Source organism: Zalophus californianus, chromosome 6 (assembly GCF_009762305.2).
Source record: "Zalophus californianus isolate mZalCal1 chromosome 6, mZalCal1.pri.v2, whole genome shotgun sequence".
NCBI lineage: Eukaryota > Metazoa > Chordata > Mammalia > Carnivora > Otariidae > Zalophus > Zalophus californianus.
This window is the reverse complement of record NC_045600.1, coordinates 86223161-86244298: the sequence shown is the minus strand read 5'-3', so window position 1 is coordinate 86244298 and position 21138 is coordinate 86223161. Positions and strand designations below refer to the sequence as shown.

Below are 21138 nucleotides of genomic sequence, written 5' to 3'. Positions count from 1 at the left end.
AGAAGCAGGATTCCCGCTGAGCAGGGAGCCCGGTGCGGGTCTCCATCCCAGGACCCTGGGATCATGACCTGAGCTGAAGACAGACGCTTAACGACTGAGCCACCCAGGCGCCCCAGTAATACTGGCTTTTATAATTGCCCATGTATTTACGTTTATTGAGCTCTTTATTTCTGCATATGGCTTTGAGTTACCATCTAGTGTCCTTTCATTTTACCTTACAGACTTCTTGGCAAGGCCAGTCTAGTGGTCAAAGACCCCCTCAGCTTTTGTTTCCCTGGGAATGTCTTAATTTTCCCCTCACTTTTGAAGGATAGTTTTGCTGGATATAGGGCTCTTGGTGACAGTATATTTCTTTGAGCACTTTAAATATATCAGCCCACTGTCTTCTGGCCTCCAAAGTTTCTGATGAGAACTCTGCAGATAATCTTCTTGAGGGTCCCTTGTATTTGATCTGTCACTTCTGTCCTGTCGCTTCCAAATTTCTTTTTTTGTTCTTTATCTTAAGCAAGTTTGATTATAATGTGTCTCATTATGGGTTTCTTTCAGTTCATCTCGCTTAGAGTTGAACTTCTTAGATGTTTATATTTTGTTTATATTCATGTCTTTCATCGAGTTTGGGAAGTTTTCAGCCATTATTTCTTCAAATATTTTCTCTACTCCTTTCTTCTTCTGGGACTTACATGATACTTATGTTAGTCCACTTCATAATGTCCCATAGGTCCCTTAGGGCTCCGTTTGCTTTTCTTCAGTCTTCTTTCTCTTCCTCAAACTTTATGATTTCCATTGTCCTGCTTTTAAATTTGCTGATTTTTAATTCTGCCTGCTCACATCTGCCTTTCAATCCCTCTAGTAAATTTGTTACTTTAATTTTACTTTCATTGTTATTTTACTTTTCAGCTCCAGAATTTTGTTTTTTTTAGGTTTTTCTCTTTGTTGATATTTCCATTTTGTTCACATTGTTTTCTTGACTTTCTCTACATCTTCTTTAGTTAAAACAGTTGTTTTAAAATCTGTCTAGTTAATAAAAAAAATCTGTGTCTAGTGTATCTGCCATTAGGTCTGTTTTAGGAACAGTTTCTGTCATTTTTTTTTTCTCTTTGAATAAGCCCTATTTTCCTGTTTCTTTGTATACCTTGTGATTCTCTGTTGAACTCTGGACATTTGGATCTAATAATGTGGTGACCCTGGAAATCAGATTCTCCCACTTCCCCAGGGTTTGTAGTTTTTGTTAGGTTTTTTTTTCCTTATTATTTTTGGGTTTTGGATGGTCAAAAGTCATTTCTGTGCCAAGGATCGGCATGAAGTGTAAACCTAAGGTCTTCTCAGGTCTTTTCTGAGCCTTTCCCTGCATATACAGAGTCACTTTCTAAATTTCCTCATATATGCAATTGTTTTTATTGTCCAGATTTTAATGTTTGGCTCCCAAGAGGGAGAAAAGCAGAAAATGAAGGGAGTGGGGAGGAAAAGGCTGCCAGTTCTTTATTTTTTTTTTAAAGATTTTATTTTATTTGAGGTTGAGAGAAAGCCAGAGAGCACAAGCCAGAGGGAGAGGCAGAGGGAGAAGCAGTTTCCCTGCTGAGCAGGGAGCCTGATGCGGGACTTGATCCCAGGACCCTGGGATCATGACCTGAGCCAAAGGCAGACGCTTAACGAACTGAGCCACTCAGGCGACCTGGTGCCAGCCCTTTAAATCTCTGGAAGTCTGTTCAGTTGGAGGGGCAGGGGCTGGCACCGGTGGGTGAAATGAGACAACAATAGCAGCTCACCTCCTTGCCTGCACCTCTATGTTGGAAACAACAGAGCACCAATGTTTGATATTTGGAGGATAGGTTCCTTTTTGTCCCTGCAACTTCTACAAGCCGTGTGCAAGCTGCTGCAGAAACATGTACATGCCCAGCTGCCTCCCATGTGGCTAAGGATGGGGAGTGGGTAGCCACCACTGCTAAAGACAGAAATTGACCAAGATTATCAGCAATTTACTTTCCATTGGGTCTTCCTCTGGAACAGGAAAGCCTTCAACAGACTCTAGAGTTCCAAAATAATTGCATTGAACAGATCTTGCCAGTGCAGGTCTAAGTGAGGAGACAGATCCTGGTACTTTCTACTCTGCACCAACACACCCCCCCATCCCCACCTTTTTAAAAGGAATTTATTTTTTAGAGCAGTTTTAGTTAATCACAAATTTAAGAGGAAAGTTCAGAGATTTCCCATATATCCCCTGCCCCCACACATTTAGAGCCTCCCCATTATCAGTATCACTCACCAGAACAGTCCATTTGTTACCAAGGATGAACCTATAGTTAGACACATCATAGTCACCCCAAATCCATTGTTTACTCGGGTTTACTCTTGGTGTTGTACATTCCTTAGGTATACATTTGGAGAAACGTATAACTGCATACATGCATTGTTATAACAGTGTCCTACAAAGTAGTCTCACTGCCCTAAAATAGCTTCTGTTCTCTACCTATTTATCCCTTCCCACTCCCAACCCAGGCAACCACAGATCTTTTTACTATCTCCACAGTTTTGCCTTTTCCAGAATGTGGTATAAATTGGAATTATATGTAACATAGACTTTTCAGACTGGCTTGTTTCACTTGGCGATATGTATTTAAGTTTCCTCCATGTCTTTTCATGGCTTAATAGCTCATTTCTTTTTAGTGTTTTCTTCCAACTTTTGGCACTTAAGGATACAGCTGCTCTAGGGGCGCCTGGGTGGCTCAGTCGTTAAGCGTCTGCCTTCGGCTCAGGTCATGATCCCAGGGTCCTGGGATCGAGCCCCGCATCGGGCTCCCTGCTCAGCGGGAAACCTGCTTCTCCCTCTCCCACTCCCCCTGCTTGTGTTCCCTTCTCTTGCTCTCTCTCTCTCTGTCAAATAAATAAATAAAATCTTAAAGAATACACCTTCTTTAAACATCTTTGTGCACATTTTTTTGTGGATGTAAATTTTTAACTTCTTTGGGTAAATACCAAGGAGCACAGCTGCTGGATCAAGTGGTAAAAGTATGTTTAGTTTTGTAAGAAACCATCAAACTGTCTTCCAAGGTGGCTCTATCACTTGCATTCCCACCAGCAATGTCTGAGAGTTCTCGTGGATCCACATCCTTGCTGGCCTGTGGTGCTGTCAGTGTTTCAAAGTCTCGCCATTCTAATAGGTATGTTGCAGTAGGTGATTGTTTTAATTTGCATATGTTTTGGAGCATCTTTTCACATGTTTACTTGCCCTCTGTATATCTTCTTTGGTGAGGTAGCTGTTAAGGTCTTCAGCCCTTTTTTTTTTTTTTTTTTTTTTAAGTAAACTCTGTGCCCAACACGGGGCTCAAACTCACAACCCCAAGATCAGGACTTGCACACTGTACCTACTGAGCCAGCCAGGCACCCTCAGCCTATTTTTTAATAGAGTTGTGGGTTGTTTTTTTTTTGCCACTTTAAGAGTTCTTTGTGTGTTTTGGACAACAGTCCGTTATCAGATGTGTCTTTCACAAAAATTTTCTCTCAGTCTGTTGCTAGTCTTATTCTCTTGAGATTTTGTTTTGTAGAGCAGAAGATTTTAATTTTAATGAAATCAATCTGGTCAATTATTTTTTCATGGATTATGTCTTTGATGTTGTATCTAAAAAGGAATCACCATATCCACAGTCATCTGGGTTTCCTCTTATATTATCTCTTAGGAGTTTTATAGTTTTTCATTGTATATTTAGGTCCTCCCAGATGTCTTACTCCTTCCTGACTGCCCCTGCTCCAGCTTGTCCCTTTGGAGGGACAGTGCACCTCTTCCATCCTTGCCTCTGCCCTTCACTTCCATGTATGTTTTTTGTTCGACCAGTTCCATCACCTGCCTGCTGTAGACCCCCTTCCTGCAGCAACAGGAGTAGTTAAACAAGTAAATAAAGACGAAGAACTCATGCTCTAATTCACGCTAACGCAGCCTGCCTCTTGGGGTCATCTTTCTATTAATACTGCTAGCGTTTGATTGTAGTGACATAGATCCAGGTTCTTAAGCGAGATCCTCCCCTAATGGTAGTAAAAACTACAGGCAAACGGGCAGAATACATTGGGCAATGTTAAATCTTTCTAAGAGGTCTTGATTGATGAATTTCAGATCTTCTGGACTCCAGGGCAGGCCTACATCCCTCTGTAAAGCTCTTAAGTGAAACGTGTCAGGATAATGTCACAGCAACTCACAGGGTTATTTGTTGGGCAGTCACTAACTTGAGGGTATCTGCATCCGTTCACTCCAGAGCTGGCATTCAGTCTTTAGGTCTCTTGTTCATCCTTGACTTCGAAACACACAGCTCTCTCCAGGAGGACGTCCCACAAGGAGACAAACCACAGAGCTGCCACGGAGGAGGGCTTCTTTTCGCCACTCCTCCAAGGCGGGCTTCCAATTCCTGTCATTTGGAAAGGACCCAAATAAGCGTTCCCCTTTGTGATAGGAGATGATTCTCAATAGTACCTTGGCTTTCTTAGCTCTTCCCAAATTTGGAGGTTTTTGATTTGCTGTTCCTGTGAATCCAGCTTTCCTGACCCCCTCTTCTTTCCCTAGGTTGAAACGGCAGCCACAAGGGTCCACGCTACCATCCCTGCCCCTTGGCTGAAGGAGCAGGTGTGTTTCCTTCTGAAGCTTATGCTGCAGCAGTGTGGGACCCAATATGAACTGGGGAAGCTTTTACAGCTCTTTGTTGGAATAGAAAAGCTCTTCTCTGATGGTAAGATAGTCCTTACAGTTAAGTTGTTAAGAAATTAGCTTCCTTAATCTTGAAAAATATTTTAGAAGGGCAGTCAGGAAATGAAAACGCATATGATATATAACATTACATTTACATTCCCTAATGAGGCTTGAAGAAGAGGTTGCAGGAAACTTCAGTCATGGTTAAAGCATTGAAAACATAGCACAACTGGGTATAACCTCGAAATAATACAACTGTCTACTCCTTCTGAGGACTTGTCAGCTGCATTTCCCCCTGACTAGTCTCCACCCTGTCACTGTCATTCTTTTTTCTGACAAGTAGTCTTAACATGTTATCATTGCTCAGGGTCACAAACTCTGTTTCGCGAATGACTAATCCATTTTGAAGGTTTCAAAAACATAATGATACTTATTTTTTGCGGATTCCTCCAGACACTGGCAGTCTCTAAGGTGGTTGCTGATCGAGTGAAACCAATTATTGCCTTACCTTCTTTTCGACTGGATAATTTCAAGTTTTTGTTGCATAATTATGTTGTTGTTTTTACTAGATTCTGACATTTTCACTACTAGGGTTATTTTATCACATTTAAACTCACAGATATTCACCTGGAGAGCTCATATCTGCACAGAACAGTGACCGAATGCCGGGCTCAGTGCCTGTGGTGCAGGCTGGCAGGGCTGAAGACTGGGAACAAAGGGGGGTGTTTCGAAAACGCAGTGTCTGTAAAAGGGGACTTGTCCATTGCTCTGTAGACCAAATAGTAGGTCCTTTTAACATACAGGTGTTTTCACTGATGTGTAGTAATTTTAATTTTTTTCAGAAATGAACTTCCTGTTTTCTTGCCAGAGTTACTGTGTCCTTGAAAAATTATAAGGCTTGTCTATGTTGTTAACCGTTACACTGCTTTTATTCTTACAATTTTTTTGTTTTTATAGAACATTTGTGTTCTGTGTGTGTATAACATGCATGTGCCTAGAGAAAAGAAGTTGTTTTTCTAAAAACCTGGGTTTTATATGCTGTCAACAAAGAAACCCAGCATCCCCCTACTGGTGGATATTGTGCAAGGTGTCTCCCTGTCCCCAGAACTACCTAAATCACACCACAGCCCAGCAGGTGCCACTGGGAATAGGCTCCTATAGAATGTTTTTCATGCCCCTCCTTGGTTTTGGCTCAGGTCGTGATCTCAGGATCATGGCATTGAGCCCCACATCAGACTCTGTGCTCAGCACAGAGTCTGCTTAAGACTCTTTCTGCCCCTCTGCTTTGCTCGATGCTCTCCTCTCAAATTAATAAATAAATCTTTAAAAAAAAGAAGAAGAAGAAGAGCTCAGCTGGGTCTCCCTGGTTTAAATAGTTGTCCAAAGGAGCAAATGATGCTCCATTCTGAATATGATGTGCTCTGTTAAGGGACTTGGCTGTTGACCAGCTGCAGTTCCAGCTGTCCTGCCAGTTCTGTGTCGTCATCCACATGATGTCTGCACTGAATGAGCAAGTGAACAATCATAAAAACAAATTTGTTCAGGGTTGGAGAAAAGTCCAGAAAGAGATGGGATCGGCCTGAATGAATGGCCAGATCTTCCCAAGGTTGACTGAGTTGCTACTACATAGCAGACCACCAACATCTGCCCTGTGTATAAAGCCAGCTGTGTAGATTGAGCCCCTATGCGAACCTTAAATACTTCTTACATATAGAAGATGGCTTATGGCTTCATCTGCTAGCCAGCCAGAGTAGAAAAATAGGTTTTGTGTTCTCTTTAATCGCATTATTGTGTTAAACAGACATACTTTCCCTCTGATGGCAGCATTTTACTGATTAAATGTTTTATACCCTCTTCTCTTTGGCACAGGTCCAGATGTGAAGAAACTCTGTGTCCTTAGCCAAATTTTAAAGGACACATCCATAGCCATTAGTCATGGAATTATTAGCAGCTACAGCCTTGAGAATTTTCAGCATGAATGTAGATCTATTTTGGAAAAACTGGAGACAGAGGGACAGTTTGCTTTGGCCAGAAGGGTAGCAGAATTAGCAGAACTACCTGTGGACAACTTGGTTATTGAAGAGGTATCATTAGTCTTTTAAGTTATTTGAAATCTTAGCTTTTTGAGCTAGCATTAAACAGAATCAAATGAGATATGTAATTTATAGGAGAAGAGGCTTTTTTACTTTTGATACATTACTTTCAGAAATGGATGAGCCCTAGGATGCCCATTAGCATAGAATGTGTGCTTGAAACCAAGGTTAGCTTACAGGATATGCCACAGCTCTTGTGCTTTGAATAGAATTAAATATAGGATGGCTTTGTCTTGAACCCTGTTCAATTAGATAAATTTAGAATTGCTATTCATAGTTTAACTTTCCAGATAAAATATCCAGGATCATCTGTAGCCAAGTCTCATGTTCTCTGACTTGATTTGGCTTTAACAAGCCTGGCACACGTAGGGAGCATTAGCATTTATGATACTTCTTTATCCAGGAAAGGCTAAAAAGTGTTTTGTTAAATTTTGCAGATAACACGGGAAATGCAGACCTTAAAACACACTGGCCAGTGGTCCCTGAAACAAGCAAGAATTGACTTCTGGAAAAAATGTCATGAGAGTTTTCAGAAAAATTCCATTTCAAGCAGAGCAGCTTCTTCCTTTTTCTCAGCTCAGGCCCCGGAGGCACCTGAGCCCCCAGCTGAGGAGGGCCAGAGCCGCACGGAGGAGCGGCACCTGCTGCTCACACTGGCAGCATACTGGCTGGCTCAGGAGGGCCTGGGGCCTGTGGACGAGCTGGAGGAGCTGGAGAAGCAGATCTGGCTCTGCCGCATCACCCAGCACACCCTCAGAGAAAAACAGGAAACAGAGCCCAGGTTTTCACAGCACATCTCAACTAGTGGGGAACTTTCCTTTGATAGCGTAGCCAGTAAGTTTTCACTCTCCATGTTGGCTGCTCTGAACACATCAAAATACTTGGAACTTAATGGCCTTCCATCCAAAGAGACTTGTGAGAACAGACTGGATTGGAAGGGGCAGGAGTCACTGGACTTTCTGATTGGGCGCCTATTGGATGATGGCTGCGTGCATGAAGCAAGTAGAGTATGTCGGTATTTTCATTTCTATAACCAAGATGTCACCTTGGTGTTGCACTGCAGAGCACTGGCCTCAGGGGAAGCTAGTGTGGATGACCTGCGCCCAGAGATCCATGCTCTCCTACAAAGTGCCGAGCGGCTTGAGGAAGAAGAACCTGGCATTCCACTAAGGAAAGTCCAGAGCAGTAAGTGAAGGAGATCAAACTGCCCTGAGTCCTGAACGGAGCTGTTGGTACTATTTCCCGGAAAGAAAGGGTCCCTTTTGGCCTACTAGTTATACAAGTCAAGGGTAATCCATAAACTAGGTAATTAACTAGTCAATGAAATAGAAACTTAAGTCTTTTAACTAGCTGTATATCAAAGTTAGAGGGAATCTGTTTGACTTGTAGCTAGTTCATTAAAATTTACTCTATACCAGTAATCATGTTTCCAATTGTACATTGATAGTATATAGAAATATGCTGATTTTTGTGTTAATCTTGTATCCTGTGACCTTGCTAAACTTGCTTATCCTAGGGGTTTTCTTATAGATTCCTCGGTATTTTCTACAGACGATACTCTCTGTGAATAGAGATGGTTTTATATCTTCCTTTCCAATCTGAATGCCTGTTATTTCTTTGTCTTACTTTATTGCACTGGCTAGGACTTCTGGTATGACATTGGATAGAAGTGGTAAGAGTAGACATACTTGCCTTGTTACTGATTTTAGGGAGAAAGCATTCAGTCTTCTTTTTTTTTTTCTAATTCAAGTATAATTAACATACAGTATACTTTTAGGTGTAAGGGTGATTCAACATTTTTAAACATTACTCTTTGCTCATCAGGATAAGTGGACTCTTATGGCCTTCACCAATTTCATCTGTCCCCCCACCCACCTCCCCTCTTGTAACCACCAGTTTGTTCTGTATAGTTAAGAGTCTGTTTTTTGTTTGTCTCTTTTTTTCTTTGTTCATTTGTTTCTTAAATTCCATGTGAGTGAAATTGTATAGTATTTCTTTCTCTGACTGACTTCTTAGCATTATACCCTCTAAGTCCATCCATATTGTTGCAAGTGGCAAGATTTCATTCTTTCTTATGGCTGAGTAATATTTCATTGTCTATATATACCACATCTTGTTTATCCATTCATCTACAAATGGACACTTGGGTTGGTTCCATATCCTGATTATTGTAAATAATGCTGCCATAAACATAGGGGTGCATATATCTTTTTGAATTAGTGTTTTTGTATTCTTTGGGTAAATACCCACTAGTGGAATTATTGGATCTTAAGTTAGATCTATTTTTAATTTTTTGAGGAACCTCCATACTGTCTTCCACAGTGGCTGCACCAGCTTGCACACCACCAGGAGTGCACAAGGGTTCCTTTTCCTCACCAACACTTGTTATTTCTTGTGTTTTTTATTTTAGGCATTCTGACCATTGTAAAGTGATATCTCATTGTGGTTTTGGCTTGCATTTCCCTGATGATGAGTATCTTTTCATGTATCTGTTGATGATGATGATGAGCATCTTTTCATGTGTCTTTGGCCATCTGTATGTCTTTGGAAAAATGTCTGTTCATGTCTTAATATTTTTTTAGTTGGATTATTTGTGGTTTTTTAGTGTTGAGTTATAGAAGTTCTTTATATATTTTGGAGATTAGCCCCATATCAGATATGTATTTGCAAATATCTTCTCCCATTCAGCAGGCTGTCTTTTGTTTATGGTTTCATTTACTATGTAAAAACTTTTTATTTTGGTGTAGTCTCAATAGTTTAATTTTGCTTTTTCTCCCTTGCCTGAGGAGACATTATGTAGAAAACTATTTTTACAGCTGATGTCAGAGAGATTACTGCCTATGTTTTCTTCTAGGAATTTTATGGTTTCAGGTGTCACATTTAGATCTTAAATCCATTGTGAATTTATTTTTGTGTGTGGTGTAAGAAAGGGTCCAGTTTCATTCTTATGCACGTAGCTGTCCAGTTTTCCCAGCACCATTTGTTGAAAAAACTATCTTTGAAAGCATTCAGTCTTTCATAGTTAAGTATGATATTAGCTGTAGGTTTTTTGAAGATAGGCTTTGTCATGTTGAGGAAGTTCCCTTCTATTCCTAGTTTGTGAGAGTTTTTTTTTTTTAATCATGAATCAGTTGTTGAATTTTGTCATTTTTTTTCTGCATCTATTGATATGATCATGTTGGTTTTTTCTTTAGACTATTGATTACATTAGGTAGATTACATTAATTGAGTTTTAAAATATTAAACCAGCTTTGTCTTCCCAAGATAAATCCCATTTGGTCATAGTGCATTATTCTTTAGATACATTACTATAATCAGTTTTCTACTTGGAAAATTTTTACATTTATGTTCATGAGGAATATTGACCTGTACTTTTTTTTGTACTGTCTTTGTCTGGTTTATGTATCTGGATAATGCTGGTTTCATGAGTTGGAAAGCACTCCTTCCTCTACTGTTTTTGTTTTGTTTTGTTTTTTCCTTTGGAAGACATTGTAATGGAATTGGTGTTATTTCCTCTTTAGCTATTTAGTAGAATTTACTAGTAAAACTATCTGAACCCAGGGGCACCTGGGTGGCTCAGCTGGTTAAGCGACTGCCTTCGGCTCAGGTCATGATCCTGGAGTCCCGGGATCGAGTCCCACATCGGGCTCCCTGCTCAGCAGGGAGTCTGCTTCTCCCTCTGACCCTCTTCCCTCTCGTGCTCTCTGTCTCTCATTCTCTCTCTCTCAAATAAATAAATAAAATCTTAAAAAAAAAAATCTGAACCTGGAGATTTATGTTTTGGAAGACTTTAAACTACAAATTTAATTTCTTTCTTAGTTATACAACTTATCAGGTTATCTTTTTCATCTTTGAAGAGTTTTGGTAGTTTATAGTTTTTGAGGAAACATTTTTTCCTGCCTTTTGGGTTATTTGAACATTTTTTCGTCTTTCATTTTAATTTATTCTGATTTTGACTATATATCTTTGCATAGTTTTTTCATTGGTTGCTTTATGGATTACATTAAACTTTTGTAACTTTTTACAGCCTACTTAAAAGCTGTATTTTACTACCTCAGCTGGAATGTAGAAACCTTACCGCCTATAAGGTCACTTCTTTTCCTTTATGTCCTACTTTTCTTTTCTTTTTTTTAGAGAAAGAGAGTACATGCTCATGTGCACAGGCTGGGGGGGTGGGGGCAGAGGGAGAGGCAGAGAATCTCAAGCGGACTCTGAGCCGAGCAGGGATCCTGATGGGGGACTTGCTCTCACAACCCTGAGATCATGACCTGAGCTGAAACTGAGTCCATCGCTTAGCCAACCTGAGCCACCCAGGCGCCCCTACTCGTCTTATTATATTACATCTACATAACACTGAAAACCCCATCAAACAATGCTAGAATTTTTACTTTCAACCAAAAAACATATTTTTAAAAACTCAAGAGAATAATTATAATTACACATTCTCTTAGTTTTTCTTCATCGTTTTTATTCATCTGAGAATGTCTATTTCACCTTCACTCCTGGAGGAGGATATTTGCTGGATATAGAAAATTCATTATTTTCTTTCAGTGCTTAAAACATATTGTAGAACTTCCTTTTGAACTTCATAGTATCTGATGAATAATCTGCAGTTATTTGAATCATTTCTCCTGTCAATAATGCATTTTTCTCTGGTTGCTTTCAGTTTTTTCTACCTTTAGTCTTCAGTACTTTGATTATACATTGACGGGCATGTATTTCTTTGGGTTTATCCTGTTTGGGGTTCACTGAACGTTCTTGAATGTTCAGGTTTATGTGTTTCACCAAATTTAAGTAGTTTTCAGACATTATGTTTTCAAATCCTTTTTCAGCACCATACTTGTAGTCCTCTCCTTCTGGGACTCCAGTGACCCAAATCACGGAACTTTTGTTACTGTCTCCTTTAGACTGTATTCCATTTTTATTTTCAATTTTTTTCTCTTTGTTCAGATTGGATTTTTTTTCAGATTGAATAATTTGTTCATCTTCAATTTCATTGACTCTTCTGGTATTTGCACACTGCTATTGAGTTTATTTTTGTGATTTTAAAATTTCAGTTATTTTCACCTCCAAAATTTCCATTTTATTCTTCTTTATACCTTCTGTTTCTTTGAGACTTTCTGTTTTTCGGTTTGTCTCAAGAACATTTATAATTGTTTGTTGTAACAATTTGTAAAAAAGCTGCCTTAAACTATCAGGTAATTTCAACAGTTACGTCATTTTAGTACTAGGTGTCATCTGTTGATTGTTTTTTCTCCTGTGTGAATTGAGATTTTCCTGCATTTTTGTATGCTGAGTAATTTTGAGTTGCATCCTGGACATTTTGAATAGTATGTTATGAGACTCTGGGTCTTGTTTAAATCTTATGAGGAATGGTGTTTTTTTATTTTTTCAGCAGGCAGTTGACCTGGTTAGGTGTGGGCTACAAGTTCCAATCCACTCTCTGTAGACTGTGGTTCTATTATCAGTTCGGATTTCGAAGACTTTGTGGTGCCGTTCACCTCAGCGGTGTGTGTATGCAACAGCCTGAGATCAGTCTGCAGCCGGGTAGTAGGCTGTGAATTCGGTCCTCAGGGTCTTGCTACGCTGACTAGGAGCAGATCTCCATATGCAAAGCCTGGGAGTGAGCCCTAGAGTTTATAAACAATTTTATTGTGTGACTTTCTGAATCTCTCTCCCAAGTATTTTCTGGTTCCCTGAGGCTTCCCTTTTCAATCTTCTGGCCCAAAGCTGGAGTCCTAGCTCCCTCATTCTGTCAGCACCTCCCTGACCACGCCCGCATCCTGGGCCAGCAGACAGGAGGATAATGCGAAAGGAAACAAGGGTTCACTGCCTCGTCTTGGGACCAGAGTACCTCGAATCTAAAAATAAGGTTCCGCTCTGAGTTTGGGATCTTACCAGCTGCTGCTGCAGCCCCTCCCACCACAGCCTGGGTGCTGCTTAGGAGCTGAGATGAGAGAGAAAGGGCATCAGGAGCTCCCTTTCCTGCTCCTGGAGTGCATGCTCTCTGTCAGTCTTAGTGCTTGGTTTTGGGTTTCAGGCTAGAGGTTACTAGAGGGGAAAAGATGATAATCTGTGTCATTTAGTGCTGCCTGCTGTGTGCCGGGTTTTCCCCCGAGTCCAGTGGGTGAGCGGTAAGAGGGGTACTGAGCTGCTTCTCCCTGCCCTAGAACTGGAACCCCAATGAAGGATTTTAAGCAGGGAATTACATGGTCTGAGTTGCTATTTATTTTTTGGTCTTTAAAGCATATTTTTTAATGTGTAATATCTTAAATGCAAAAGTATTACATGCTTAGTGTAACAGATCACAGTACAGAAGTGCTTAAAGTTCAAGGTGAAAGTCATCTACCCAGTCGACACCACCCCCACCAAGTTCCCCCGAATAATGTCTTTTACATGCTTGGTACATGTTACTTTCTCTGTGTGGGTTTACACATGTACATGCGCACATACACCCCTTTTATTTTTTACAAAAATAAAGTTATATCATCATTCTACATTTTTTCCTGTCAGTACACATATACTGACCTCATTCTTTTTAATGGCTGCAGAGTATTCTGTATGGATGTACTATTTAATGCCGTATTGATACACACTTAAATTATAATTTTACTCAAATTAAAATTTTATTAACAGTACTTTATTGATACATACTTAAATTCTTCAATTTTGTTTTTGTTATTAGGAACAGTGTGACCTAAATACTCTTTTCTACTTTTTTTTCCCTAATAGAAACCCTTTCTCAAATTAAGACCATTTTCTTCTGTTTTCAGCTAGGAGCTTTTTTCTTTTTTTAAAATCAGGAATGGATTTTAATTTTTTTTATCATGCCTTTCAGGGCTCTATCCAGATGAGCCTTGGTTTTTGTGATGGGCATTTTGGAAAGATTCTCCTGAGTCTGTGGGAGATTGACATGGGGAGAGGGAAGGGCCGGCCGCAGCCTCTCACACACAGGGTCATGAGCACTGTAATGGAGGCCGTGACCGGGGATGTGTTTCGGAGACACAGTCAGCTAGACCTGGTGACTCATGTGGTATCAGAAGAAAGGGGAAGGGTATGTGGAAGAGAGTTTAGCAGACATCTTTGGTGATGATCTAGAGTGTTCATTAGGTGGCTTGGAGTCTTCTGTAGCCTATGAGGCCTTTGAAGTAGCCTGGGATTTCCTGGAAGACGGCGATGAAGTAAGTTGAAGTGGGGTGTGGGCCTGGTCAGAAGTGGGCCCAGATCCAGGGGGGAGTCCTGGGGGTGCAATGGAGGAAGCTGTGAGCAGAGAGGTAGTGTCATAGGGGGCTGGGGAGAAGCCTTCACTTGCCAGCTTAAAGCCCCCCTCAGACCTGCATCTGCTTCCAGCTTCAAGTTTGGATAGTCATTCGTTTGTGATGCTGCCCCCCAGTGATGAAGTGGTGACTAATCTGGAAACTCTGACAAGCAAATGCCTTCACGGGAAGAGCTACTGCCGGCAAGTCCTGTGTCTGTATGAACTTGCCAAGGTACGTGCCCAAGGGTGGGGTCCCCGGGGGAGCTGGTGGGGGAGCTGGAGCAGGAAGTTGGAGGTAGATTTTGGATTCTGCCAAGTTGGCCCTTCACGTGATAATCATGATGTGGGAGCAGATCGCTCATTGGGATGTTGGCCCCTGTAAATGCATCCCTGGGAATACTTCAGATGCATCCCAGAATACATCCTGGGGAGGATGCCAGGCCAAGTGCTGGGCCTTTTGAGTCCTGGATGTGGCCCAGCCAGCCAGAAGCGAGGGCAAGACATTTCACACCTCCGGGTTCCTGGTTCTCCCTCTGTACATGACGCAACCCTAAAGGTCCCTTCTGCTCCTGATAGCTTAGTTAGCTGCAGGATTGTTGGGGGGACTTCTATGAGGGAGAGCCCAAAATAAGTTATAAAATAAAATGGAATGTGAGGACTATAAAGACAGGAACCAGGGCAGCCAGGAATTGTTTGTGACTTCGTGCTGATTGAGGGGCAAAAATAATAGACTCTAAGAAGCAGAAGAGCACAAGAGAAATAATGCCAAGCACTAAAGCCCTTTGGAAGGGCTTCTCTGGAAATGGAGGGTTTTGCTGCAGCCATGGGGACAGTAGAGGAGGGGCTCTTGCCTTTTTATCCAACTTTCTTACATTTCATAGCATTTAAAAAGCTCGGTGTTCAACAAGATGTTAAGTCACCTGATGGCTCGTGAAGATAAGCCTTTCTCTTGCTTGGCTTCAGCTCATTGGTGAAGTGAAAGAAAGGGCTAGAAAACGGTGCTTGCTGCTTCTAAGGTTCCTTAGTGAGGTGAGGGATCTTTAAGCTCAGCAAACAGTAGAGTCAGTCCATGTGGGATTTCAGAAAGGGCTGCCTTTTGCTGGCTTTTTCCGGGCTCCTCCCAGGAGCTTTGGCCGACTTTGCTTTCCTCTCAGGAGCTGGGCTGTCCCTACACAGACGTGGCCGCTCAGGACGGCGAGGCAGTGCTCCGGGCGGTTTTGGCTTCTCAGCGGCCTGACCGATGCAAGCGCGCCCAGGCTTTCCTCAGTACCCAGGGCCTCGCGCCGGACACGGTGGCTGAACTTGTGGCTGAAGAGGTGACCCGGGAGCTGCTGACCCCATCGGAGGGAACAGGTGCCCTACCCAGCCAGCCTCCCCAGCCTCTCAGGCCACATTCTCAAGTTCCAAGCAGTAAGGAGTGGGGCGTTATGCTCCTGTGCCTCCTGCACGCTGCCCTCTGGCCTTGCCAGGTTGCACTTGTCGGGAGAACACATGGCATTGTTGTTGTTGCTTTTTGTTTATTGTTTTACGATTATGCTTAGAGCAGCCGGGCCTTTCTCTGAGCTGGTGAGCTCCTGCCGACCTGTGAGGTGACACTAGGCTGAGGAACGTGAGCTCAGCATAGCAGAGAGCTGCCCCGGCGGCTCCTTTGGCATCCCCTTCTGGTGCCCAGGACTCTAACCTTGCTCTCAGCTCGCAAGGTTAAAGCTGCACCTTTCTCCCTCTCTACATACAGGACAGAAGCAGATGTTCACCCCAGCGGAGGAAAGCCAGACATTTCTTCAGCTGACCACGCTGTGTCAAGACCGCACGCTGGTGGGCATGAAGTTGTTGGACAAGATTTCCTCCGTTCCCCATGGGGAACTGTCTTGCAGTAAGTTCTTGGCCATTTTCTTACGTGCTTGGAGCCCACGGAGGTCTCCAAGAAGTCTCCTGGCGTTAGCCTTTCCAAAACTCTGGATCCTTGTTCCTGCTCTGGATCCCTGCCCCTCCAGCATGGTTAATAAATTCTTGGTAGAGAGCCAGCAGTTCACTGAAGAAAATGTAGAAAACAAATGTGGAAAAGCAGCCCTGACTACAGAATCGCACAAGAAGACACCTGGTAACCTGTGGCAATTAGCTGCTGCTTCCCCTTCCCTCACCCTACAAAGTAGCGATCACCATCCCCATTTTAGAAGGAAACTGAAGCTCAGAGAAGTTGATTAACTTGTAGCTGTTATATGGCGAAGGAGTTCCTGGAACCCAGACTCTGTGACTTCAAAGCCTGCTAGCTTTCCACAATATCTAGTTCATTCTAGGCATTCGGGAGTATGTATCCCTCTGATCTTCTATGCAAGTCTGTAGGCTTCAGTTTTTCAAAAATGGCATTATCCTGTGTATACTGTTATAATTACTTTATGAACAGGCTGTCATTAACATTTTTCCATGACAGTATTCTTATATATATCCTTCTTAGTGGTTACACAGTAATTTTAATAGAATTAAAAATTTTTATACCCTAATTTGGGACCTTAAGATGGCTTCCAGTTTTCTGCTGTTTCAAACACTGTGACAAACATTCTTACAGGCAAGTTTATATGCCCATCCGTGATTATGTCCCTAAGATAAATTCCTGATTCAAGAGTATACCCATTTTTAAAGTTTTATGTGTATATTGCCAAATTCCACTCCAAAGCCAATGAGGTCAAGGATCTCAGAGGACTGGTGGGGGGGACTTCTTCAGACAGGCTGTCTGTATAGGCCCCTTCCCCCTCCTGCCCAGGTTCACAATCCTGTCTTACCACCGCCTCACCTCCCCAGCCACGGAGCTGCTGATCCTGGCCCATCACTGCTTCACGCTGACATGCCACATGGAGGGCATCATCCGAGTCCTGCAAGCTGCCCGGCTGCTCACGGACAAACACTTGGCCCCCAATGAGGAGTATGGGCTGATGGTATGTAACCCCCTGACCCCCTACCCTCCTTTCTGAGGAAAGTTCTGAGAGAACAGATAGGCTGGCAGCCAGTTCAGAGTTGGTGAGGTCTGATGGGAATTTGCCCATCTGGATACCACTCCCTACTTGGGTGGGCAGCTCAACCCTCTGCTCCAGGTTATGACTGCTGTCAAAATCAGAGATTGCTCCAGAGAGGCAGAGCTCAAGAGGATCCCTGCCATGCTCCAGGGCTGGCCTACCCCCTTGCCAGGGCAGTTAGTTTTTCTAGAGGGCTAAGTCAGCTATATTTCCCCCCAAAACAAGGTTCAGTGTGATCTCTGAATTGAAATGAGCTGATGGCTCACGCCCCTGGTGGCTGAGCAAGCCCCTGGACACCGATGGCACATCGGCACTTACAGTGACGTTTACACACGACAGAGGTGGCAACAGCTCCTCCCCTCGTGTCCCAGTGACAAGCCTTCCTGAATCCTCCAGAGGCGGCGGCCCCGCTGGGTCCATGGGAAGGAAGGGAGAGAGTGAAGAATGGCAGCCTGGCATTAGCCCTTCTGCCCCTGGAGCTTGGCATCTGGAAGCAACCAGACAGAAGGGTAGTGGCGGGCTGGCTCAGAGAACTCCATCTGAGGCTGACGCAGGTGGCCCTTTGCCCTTTCCAGGTGCGTCTCCTCACTGGCATGGGAAGGTACAACGAGATGACCTACATATTTGACTTGCTGCATAAAAAGCACTACTTTGAAGTGCTGATGAGGAAGAAGTTGGATCCGGTAGGTGTATGGTATTTTGAGCTCCAGGATGGCATATACTATGGACATTTAGGAGTCTCAGACTTCTCGGGAATAATCCTAATCAGGGTGGAGCCCTGGATATGGAGGGAGGGAATTAAAGAACTCCCTAGGACACGCCCTGTAAGCCGTAGCTTCAGGTTGTCTTCAGACCAGCTAGCGATTATTCTGACAGACGTGAAATAATGAACAAAGGGAGTTAGTGCACTTGCACCTCAGCCTCTGTCACCTGTCTGAATGCCAGCTCTGGCGGGGCAAGAACCCTGTGAGCTCAGTGGAAGTGGATTAAGCAGCTCAGAAGTGGTGAGTTTTCGGGGGACCATGAGAAAGCCTTAGGGAGTGAATGCCAAGGCCTAGGCCTGGAAAGCTGTGGAGCGATTTATGGTGAGATTTATGGTGATGACCCATAGGAGGGTCGGAAGCAAAGGAGGCTTGGGAGCAAAGACCAGACTTGCCCGGCCTTCAGGCTCTGTCTGTCTGCAGCATGCTGTGTGACACCAGGCATGTCATTTACAGAGCCTCTGTTTCCAAGTCATTCATTTGGCTGATTCATTGCTTCAGCCTATTGTACCTCTGAAGATTTAAAAACCGAGGCACATTTTTGGCTTCTGGGGACTTGAGCTCAGCCCAGCAGGACTAAAGAGACAAAGCAGAAAAACTCTCACCAGTGCTGGGCTAGTTTTGGGACAAACCAGTCCCCACTGTCAGGAGAGGAGCAAGTCCTGGACCTAGGTACACCTTCAGGATACCCCAGGTTTTTTCAGATCGTTTCTGAGGCATTTTTGTTTCTGCATGTAAATATTCTTTTAATAACTCTTTTTCTGATTACAAAAGTAATGCATATTTAGTGTAAAGACACTTGGAAAACAGCACGCCCCAGAAAAAAAGCCCTCTGTTGTCTATTGACTATCTGGAGGTAGCCACTGCTAACAATTTGGTACAGGCCCTTTCTATGCACAGGTACCCACAAACATAGATACATACATTTTTACAGTTTTAGCAAAACTTTTATCATGCTGTGTAGATATGAGTTGCTTAATAAGCATGTCATGAGTATCTTCCAGATCAACACTGGTTTTAATGACTACATGGTATGCTCCTAACCCTTGTTTTGGATATCTGGATTATTTCTAATTGTTTGCTATTAAAGTATATCTTTGTTATGTGCATCTCGGCATTTCTGCTTATTTCTTAAGGGATCGATTCCTAGACGTGGAATTGCTAGAGTAAGGCACGTGTGCACATCTTTTAGGTTCTCCCTTCTGACTGGTTTTACCATTCACATTCCCACCAGCAGAGAGGATGTGCCTGTTTTCTTATACTCAGGGCAGCATCAATTTCTGTATTCATTTTTGGTTATCTTCTTTTTTGGGGGAGTTTCTAAGGAACTTTCAGAACCAAGGGACTCAGCCAGTCACGCCTGCCTTGCAGTCACCGGTTGACCTCAGTACCCTTTTTCCTGGGCAGAGTGGCACCCTGAAGACGGCGCTCCTAGACTACATCAAACGTTGCCGCCCCGGGGACAGCGAGAAGCACAACATGATTGCTCTGTGCTTCAGCATGTGTCGGGAGATCGGGGAGAACCACGAGGCAGCTGCCTGCATCCAACTGAAATTGATCGAGTCCCAGCCCTGGGGTGAGCACAGGTCACAGCAGTGCCCCCCGGGCCAGTGCCGCCAGCCAGCCAGCCAGCCAAGGTTCTTAGGGCTAAGAAGGGTGAGAGCCCAGGAGACTAAATACTGTCCACTTCAGCTGCTAACAGCCACTCCATGGGGCCCCAGCTGAGCAGACGGCATGTGGAAGGCACCTGCCCCGTTTGCAGTCCGTGCACCTACGGTGTAATCCGCTGGGAAGCAGTGTGTCTGCTGAGGCCGGGCCAGCCTGCCTTGATGTTTCTGAGAACTAAAGGAGGCCTACCAGAGCATGCACACTTCAGGCCCGATAGCCTTTACCCCAGTGAGATGTGCCTGCCTCTGGGTGTGAGCGGGTTTGTTTCCGGTCCAGCCCGCCATTACTGAGTGGGATGGGAGCAGCCTCGGGAGTCACACATCCATCAGGTTTCCTTTTCTCTCCTACAGAGGACAGCCTCAAGGACGGACACCACCTGAAGCAGCTGCTGCTGAAAGCCCTGACTCTGATGCTGGATGCAGCGGAGAGCTACGCCAAGGTAACAGCAGAGCCCTATTTCAGCCCGGCCTTGGGGCTTGGCGTCTGTGGTACGATCTGATTTTGTCCCTGGGCTCTTCCAAGTGAAGGGGCCAACTCGGGGCAGAAGGGGTGAGTTCAGTTGCTGGAAGGTTCACAGGGGAGATGGCAACAGTCTTTCTACCTGTGCCTCCTCTACCCTTGTCCCTCAGGACTCCTGTGTGCGACAGGCCCTACACTGTCACCGGCTCACCAAGTTGATAACACTGCAGATTCACTTTCTGAACACGGGCCAGAACACAATGCTCATCAACCTGGGCCGCCACCAGCTGATGGACTGTCTCATCACTCTACCTCGCTTCTACCAGGTAAGCAAGGAAGGAAATCTAGCCAGCATCCTCTCTCCTCTCTCCATCTCTCCGTCCCTCTCACGAGGCCCAATGGTTGAGCGGCTTGCCTGAGGTGTCAAGGCTAGTGACAGAACCAGGACAATTCTAAGCTTAACTTGAGCTGAGAAACCAAACTGTCTTCTGTGGCAGTATCTCTGAACATATTGTTTGGACAGAGGCTGGAGAATGGTGAGGCGGTGCAGTCTCCGTTCCTCATGCTGTGTGCGAGGCCACAGTCAGGGAGACAGCCTTGCTCCTTACACAGCCGGGGTTGGATGGGCAGACCTGCCAGAGGGCCGAGCATCTCCTAGCCCCAGTGTTTCTAGGATGGTGCACCTGGGTTAGCAGAGGGGGTCAGGGCTTCTGGGAAGCTGGCTCTGAGCCCTTGAATGAGAAATGGTTACCAGGGAATCAGCCCTTTCCCTGTTCCTTACACAGTTGAGTTACTGGGAAAAATAGTTTCTCAGCAGTTTTTATTAATGCATTGTGAAAATTAAAAACACTGCAAGATGTTTGGGGTTTAAGGGCAGAGACATGTCAGACTAACACCAAACTTTCCCCCAACCCTAATACATAGAGCCTTTCAACATAGTTGATGCCCACATTCACTGTGAATGTACAGTATTGTTTTCTAAAACAGCTTGCCTTTGCTTTTACATCAAATAGGGCTAAATGGAATCTTTCCCTCTATTCCTTTTAAGGCTTCTATTGTGGCTGAGGCCTATGACTTTGTTCCTGATTGGGCAGAAATCCTCTACCAACAAGTGATTCTTAAAGGAGACTTTAATTACCTGGAAGAATTTAAGCAGCAAAAGTTATTAAGATCTAGTATATTTGAAGAGATTTCCACAAAGTAAGTATTAAAATGC

General features: G+C 43.7%; 1 protein-coding gene across 3 annotated transcripts in view; it reads left to right on the top strand.

Moving 5' to 3' along the window:
- The window catches only part of SPG11 (SPG11 vesicle trafficking associated, spatacsin), an 82091-nt gene that overhangs the window by 60035 nt on the left and 918 nt on the right, over positions 1-21138 (top strand). Inside the window, exons 28-39 of one of the 3 annotated variants that reach the window (XM_027570146.2) lie at positions 4550-4712; positions 6542-6756; positions 7203-7950; positions 14116-14255; positions 15178-15376; positions 15759-15896; positions 16823-16956; positions 17610-17717; positions 19113-19371; positions 19814-19902; positions 20093-20248; positions 20971-21122. In XM_027570146.2, coding sequence (XP_027425947.1) covers positions 4550-4712; positions 6542-6756; positions 7203-7950; positions 14116-14255; positions 15178-15376; positions 15759-15896; positions 16823-16956; positions 17610-17717; positions 19113-19371; positions 19814-19902; positions 20093-20248; positions 20971-21122 — 2501 coding nt within the window. Of the gene's footprint in view, positions 1-4549; positions 4713-6541; positions 6757-7202; positions 7951-14115; positions 14256-15177; positions 15377-15758; positions 15897-16784; positions 16957-17609; positions 17718-19112; positions 19372-19813; positions 19903-20092; positions 20249-20970; positions 21123-21138 lie in introns of those variants that run through there. The other 2 variants (XM_027570147.1, XR_003515691.1) reach the window with 2 other exon arrangements.